Source organism: Dendropsophus ebraccatus, chromosome 8 (assembly GCF_027789765.1).
Source record: "Dendropsophus ebraccatus isolate aDenEbr1 chromosome 8, aDenEbr1.pat, whole genome shotgun sequence".
Lineage (NCBI taxonomy): Eukaryota > Metazoa > Chordata > Amphibia > Anura > Hylidae > Dendropsophus > Dendropsophus ebraccatus.
In genome coordinates this window covers 121,803,701-121,809,700 of record NC_091461.1, presented here as the reverse complement: position 1 = coordinate 121,809,700, position 6,000 = coordinate 121,803,701, and the positions used below count along the sequence as shown (strand labels likewise).

General features: G+C 46.2%; 1 protein-coding gene across 2 annotated transcripts in view; it reads right to left on the bottom strand.

The window, feature by feature from the left end:
- Positions 1–886: 886 nt before the first annotated feature.
- Positions 887–6,000, bottom strand: part of ZFYVE9 (zinc finger FYVE-type containing 9) — a 26,267-nt gene continuing 21,153 nt past the window's right edge. For both annotated transcript variants that reach the window (XM_069981610.1, XM_069981611.1), the window contains exons 11-18: positions 5,598–5,680; positions 5,249–5,353; positions 4,484–4,634; positions 4,315–4,395; positions 3,429–3,591; positions 3,240–3,345; positions 2,097–2,273; positions 887–2,000 (exon numbers count right to left, since the gene is read on the bottom strand). In XM_069981610.1, coding sequence (XP_069837711.1) covers positions 1,839–2,000; positions 2,097–2,273; positions 3,240–3,345; positions 3,429–3,591; positions 4,315–4,395; positions 4,484–4,634; positions 5,249–5,353; positions 5,598–5,680 — 1,028 coding nt within the window. In that variant the 3' untranslated portion in view covers positions 887–1,838. The remainder of the gene's footprint in view (positions 2,001–2,096; positions 2,274–3,239; positions 3,346–3,428; positions 3,592–4,314; positions 4,396–4,483; positions 4,635–5,248; positions 5,354–5,597; positions 5,681–6,000) is intronic.

The window sequence follows — 6,000 nt, the reverse complement described above, 5'->3', positions numbered from 1 at the left end:
GAGTCAAGGACGCAGAGGAGGCCCAGATCATAGGATACCGAGCAGTCTCTTGTAGAGCGCGTAGCGGGGGTCTCTATTACACAACCAAGACAGATTTCCATCCACTGAAGGTTCCTAATAAAAGACAGTGAGCAGAGAGATTGTAAACTGTGCAGAACCAATAAAAGCACATGAAGAAAACGGTATATCCTATAATCCTATATCCGTCCTTTCCACCACTTTGTTGCTGTGGAGCGTCATCCCCTTCTGCTTTGTGTATATCCTATTAGCTGCCCATGGGGTAAGTGTAACATTACGTGTCCAGGAGGAACAAGAGAGGAACGGCACAACCCAGATGTTCACACTAAGGAATAGGCGAGGAATTTCACACGGAATTCGTTCTTAATGTGACGCGTATTCTGTAACATTACGTTCTGCCTCTAAAATATGTACAGAGCAATGTCACATGGTGTTCAATAGGATTTCCGAGAAAACCCACAGAACTCAATGGAGATTTAAAGTTCCGCTCAAATTCCGTCAGAAGAGAAAACTTCATCAGAAACCTTTCCTCTTCATTGTGAACACAGCCTAAAGCAGACAAGTCAGAGGAGTATAGCAGTATCTCCCAGCTCTATAGCTGTATCAGAACTACAACTCCCAGCAAGCTAACTCAGCCACATGTGCAGAATTAGAGTCTGGGAAGCTAGAACAACAAATCTCTAGGAATATCATAGAAGACGCTGAATTAGATGCCAGGATCTTGCCTCTAGCTTATAGGTGAAAATTAGGTTTCCACAGAGAGATGACAGCAAAGGACAGAGGTCATAGCAGGAGACTAACACGGCGAATAAATAGGAGTAGGATGATGGATGGGCAGGTCGAGGAGCGGGACCCTGAACCTCAGGAATAAATTAAAGCAGTTTATTTGGTGTATTAAACAATGGCCACACTGTAACAGTATCGTACGGATAAAGCCAATCCCGCGTGGTCACCAGGTGGACGCTAACACTGCGCTGGATCCCACCGGGATTGCAAATATTGTAAAGCGCAGAGCTGTAGAGTATGTGGTCCTGAAAGACGAACATGTAATGTAAACGTAATCTCATTACCGTCCACCGGGAGGCGCCGCCACTGCAGGGTCAGCTACCAGTTCGGTGACTGTTTGCGCCAGTTTTCTTTTCTCCACGTGACGCCTAATCTAGGAGACGACAATGTGGACATAAAAAAACAACAAAACCAAAAAAACAGACTTGTGCGCTCCTGAATAGTATAAAATAATATTGCTGCCCTTGCAAATAAGAACCAGCCCGGCGGCCATCGGCAACTGGTTTCATGCACTTGCGCTGGGAGGTGATATCGACACGACAGGCTGTGTATCTGGGTCTCCTTGCCATGCATCGTACATAGGGATACAAACCAAACAGCGGAGGAGCTTCAGGCTGCTCTGGAACGGTGTAAACTCGAGGAGGATGAGACGGTGATATAAGACGCGAGCGGAGGAGATTGCAGCGATGGTTTCAATGAGGTCAGAGTGAGATTCCTGATTGTATATAGGTGTTGCACTTATATGAGGGTCTTTTCGTCTATTACCCCCCCCCCCCCTTCTGCCTCGTCCAGGATCTCCCGATTCTTTCATCTCCCGGGATCGGCAGGTCTCTCGGTGTAACGGTGCGCCCTCTTTGCAACGTGACACTTCCCGTTGGCTATGCATAGAAGGTTTAAAGCATTCTGGCGTCCGCCTCTGGCACCCTGACCTAGTACTAGTGTTAGCAAAATAAAAGAAAAACATGAATCTTCAGTGATTAAAGTGCAAATGGTTCGGCCAGCGGCAGTTCCTTTAAGTTTAGGAGACGTCGTCCCTATGAGATGTTTTCCAAGATATAAAAAATGAGTTCCATGGTTACCGGGCCTTCATTTATCTGGCATGTGCCCCCATGTATCACTGGTACCAAGGCACTGTCCAAGTCATGGGTGTAACGGGGAGGCAGAGGTTGCCCATTACTTCCTGCCTGGTATCCAACCTGAAAAACACAAAACCAAGCAATGTAGAGGTCACATCACCTGACCCCATCATCATACCATGCCCCATCACGAGACCTGCCAACAAGACATCTCACCTGGTCAGAGTCCAGAGTGACCCGCAGGCCCAGTCTGGTCATCCCATCTTCTTTTAGTAGCTTGAGATGTGGACAAAGTGCAAGACAGAAAGCTTTGGCCACGTTTTCAGTCAGTCTACTGTGGTCAGCAGGATCGCTAAGGCCGCTCTGCTGTTCCTCAGTGTCCAGAAAGAACACCTGGGAGATGGAAAAGGCATGGAGCTCAAGCAAAGACACTTAAATATGGTTTCTAGTGTAGGGAGAAAAAACCTACACCATCCAGCTGTTGCAAAACTACAACTCCTATTATGACCAGACAGCAAAAGTTTTAGCTCTCCAGGCATGATGGGAGTTGTATTTTTGCAACAGCTGGAGAGCCAAAGTTTCCTACCAATGTTCATGTGAAACCAGGGGTTGTCTTGTTTTGCATCCAGGTTTAGGGGAAAAAAAATATATAAACACAGCCTCCCCCTCCCCTCCCAGGTTGTGTGTGGTATTGCACTTCAGCTCTATTACCTAAAATGAAACCGAGCTGCAATACCACACCCAACCTGAGAACAGTGGGTTGGACTATTTTTGGAAGAAAGTGTGGCCTTGTTTTTCTAATCCTGGACAATTCCTTTAATGATTGCTGTTAGCCTTTAATATCTGTGCGTGGTGTTGGTGGCCACAGATGTGCAGCAGATCACCGCATTATTGCTGTTCTGGTGCAGTTAGTACTTTGCTCCACAATCCATTGAGATCACTAAGAGCACTGGCCGCCCTCATGGCGTAGCGCTCTCTAATGATGAATGGAGTGGAGTGGATTGGCATTATAGGGGGCATTTACCGGACTGTGGAGAACGCGTCTAACTGCACTACAAGGGCGGAGCGGATTTGTCTGTGAAACTTGCAGCGAGAAATCTGCACAGAACTCTGTACGTATGACATCTTCTTGCTATAGTACTGACACAGCTGCGCGGCTGTGCAAAAAAATGTAATAGGAAGATTTAAACCGATTTGGAGTTCCCGGCATTATAACGAATCATGATGCCGCGAGTTCAGTAATTTGGGTACATAGCACATCTCCCATGCCTGCACCGCAATCCAGGAATGTGTGAACGTCCCCTAACTCTGGAGATGTCCCTTCACTTGTGTTCTGTATTTCATTACTATAATCCATACCTCTGTCCAACGGATGATTTTGCCATTGGCTTTGTATTCGGAGCCGTGGGAAATCTTGACACTGGTAACAGACTCCAAGGATTTCCCATCGATGGGACTGGAAACACTGCAGAGAGAGAGATGGGATGGATGAGCTCCACCGCAGAGATGAGCGTACATTATAGCAGTCTTACACCTCGCCTCCTTTACCCCTTGTTGAAGTTTTTGTCATCTTCCACCCATTGTACATAGACGTGCTCCTGCATCTCCTCGGCATCCGCCTTCCCGCATGTGATGGTGTAGTCTTTCATCTCCCTCAAGGCTTGTCTTAGGGCGTCCATACTCTCTGCTGTGATCTGGACCATCACTCCGTCTATACACACAGAAAGAGAAAATGAGGATTTTATCTACTTCACTAAATTGCTGCTGCCGTTTAGAAAAACTCCATCGTAAGGTCCCACAAACAAGCGCCAATCAGTGAGACAATAAAATTCATCAAGCAGACGGGCCACACAAATGATCCTTGCAATATGTGTGCGGCCAGGGAAACTGACGGCGCAGATGTGAATATATCCACGCTGTCAGTTTCCAGATCACACAGCAGTGCACCAGGTAAGTATGCACTGCTTGTGAATACTTACCTGCTTGTGTCATCTATATACATATCTGTGCTGTCAGTTCCCCTTTGCTATCGGCCACACTCCATGTGTTTGGACTGGAAAATGGGCAGCTGATTGCAATAAATTTTCAACAATCAATCCCATTCCTTAGCTGATCGCTGTCACTTCTACGCAGGCTGTTTGTCAGCCAAAACAGCGTTTCTAGCAATGCTCCTGGCCGATTACTGACCTGCGTAAAATGCCCTTAAGTCTATGGGACCACAGGATAAAGATTATTGACAGTGGGGAAGTGATGTATGCTACCACTTGTTCTCCTGAGCTATTAGGGCATGCTGGGAGTTGTAGTTTTGCAACAGCCAGAATAAGAACCACCGCTCAATCACATTGTGACATTTGATGTTAGGGTTATTGAATGCTATCTGACAGTATATACACAGTAACTAGAAATACTACATGTACTGAATGCTCTTACGTACCTTCCACAATGCTAGACTTTGCCAAGAACCCAGAAGACGGCTTAAGTGCTCCGCTGAAGACAAAGAAGCTGGCACCGGTCACTAAAGAAATAGAGAGGTGTCACATGATCATGGCTGCCATCCTCCAGCTTGTTCTTCCTCCATGTAAAGCTATAGTGCGTATCCTCACCTTTGCGCGGCTGCTTATGAATACTGATGGCTTGTGTCTGGTAATTGCCGTCGTCGTTCTGCACACACACCAGGTGGGAATCGGCCTTCTGGTTGAAGCACGTGCCCCCGGCCAGGACATGCTCATTAGATTTGTTCATGGCTTTCATCATCTGATCATCAGGAAGTGAGAAAGAAAAAGAAAGATACAAAGAAGATCACTATAAACTGCAGGGAACAGCCACAGCAGCAGCAAATCCTCATAGAAAACCTCTCCTGCCCCAGACACTTCCTGACATGGACAGAGGCTAACACAAATCTGTCAAAAAGTTTTAATTGGTCAGGGTCTCAGTGCAGAGACCCCCAATGATCGTTAGATATGGCAGGGAGAAGTGCAAAGCTCAGTGCTTTACTCCCTACATTGATGTTTGATCCAACTTGAAGCAGGAGACCGGTTCCATAGACGGCTCCTGCAACAAGTGAGATAAAGCCAATCTGTGGGGGTCTCAGCGCAAGAACAAACAATTCACCCCATGTTATCAGCAAAGAAAATATGCAATGGCTGTATGGGTGCGCGCCTTACCAGCCCCAGATCGACAGATCCCTCATTTCCACCATTCCGACTGTCCTCTAAACCGAAATATCACACAATGATGTGAATTCAGGGCACTTTTTACCTTTTTGAGTGCAGAGACTCTGACCGAGCAAAAACCTCTAACACATCTGTGTGACAGTAACGCTGTAAAAGGTACGAATGCTCATACAGTTAGAATGAAGCAAGGCTAACCTCATTGTATCGATTACTAGGGATCTTGATGCTGGTTTTCCTGACTTCCATATCCACCACCAAGCCCTGGACCACCGGCAGCGTGTACTGATAGTTCCGAAAATCCTAAAAATAATACAAAGCAACAAAAAAAAGAAAAAAGGGTTTAAATTAATGATGGTCTGAAATTATTAATCAATATATACACTTAAACACATTATATATATATATACACACACACACACACACATTAGCGTTTGTCCTATATTACTTTATTCTACTGTAATACTATCTTACAATAAAAATAGTGACTAAAATTGAGCAGAAAACCAATAAACAGCATTTGTAGGCGGTCAGTGCAGATACTCACGGCCAAGACATTAATGATTGTGTGTCCGGTCTCCCCAAATAGCGGCTTCCGGAATCTGACGCTGAACAGCGGACAGGGGTACACTGCACAGAGAGAAGCTGCAGGTTACACAACTCTCATATTTAGGGGTAAAACGTGCAGAATCAGTCTGTGAGCTCCAGGCCTGCGCTCCATCTATTGTTCTGGACTAGAGATGGGCATAAGTGGAGTACACTGGTGTTGGATCGCTTGGTATTTGATTACAGGTTGCTGATGTTTCTTGGATGCCGACCTAGAGAGTCCTGGTGGATACAGCCATAGGCCGTATCCATGTTTTCCAGGACGCCATAGGGCGGCATCCAACTTCTCGCTCTGGGAAGCACAGACAGGGAATCCCTGCACTGCAGTGTTTCCCTGCACGGCA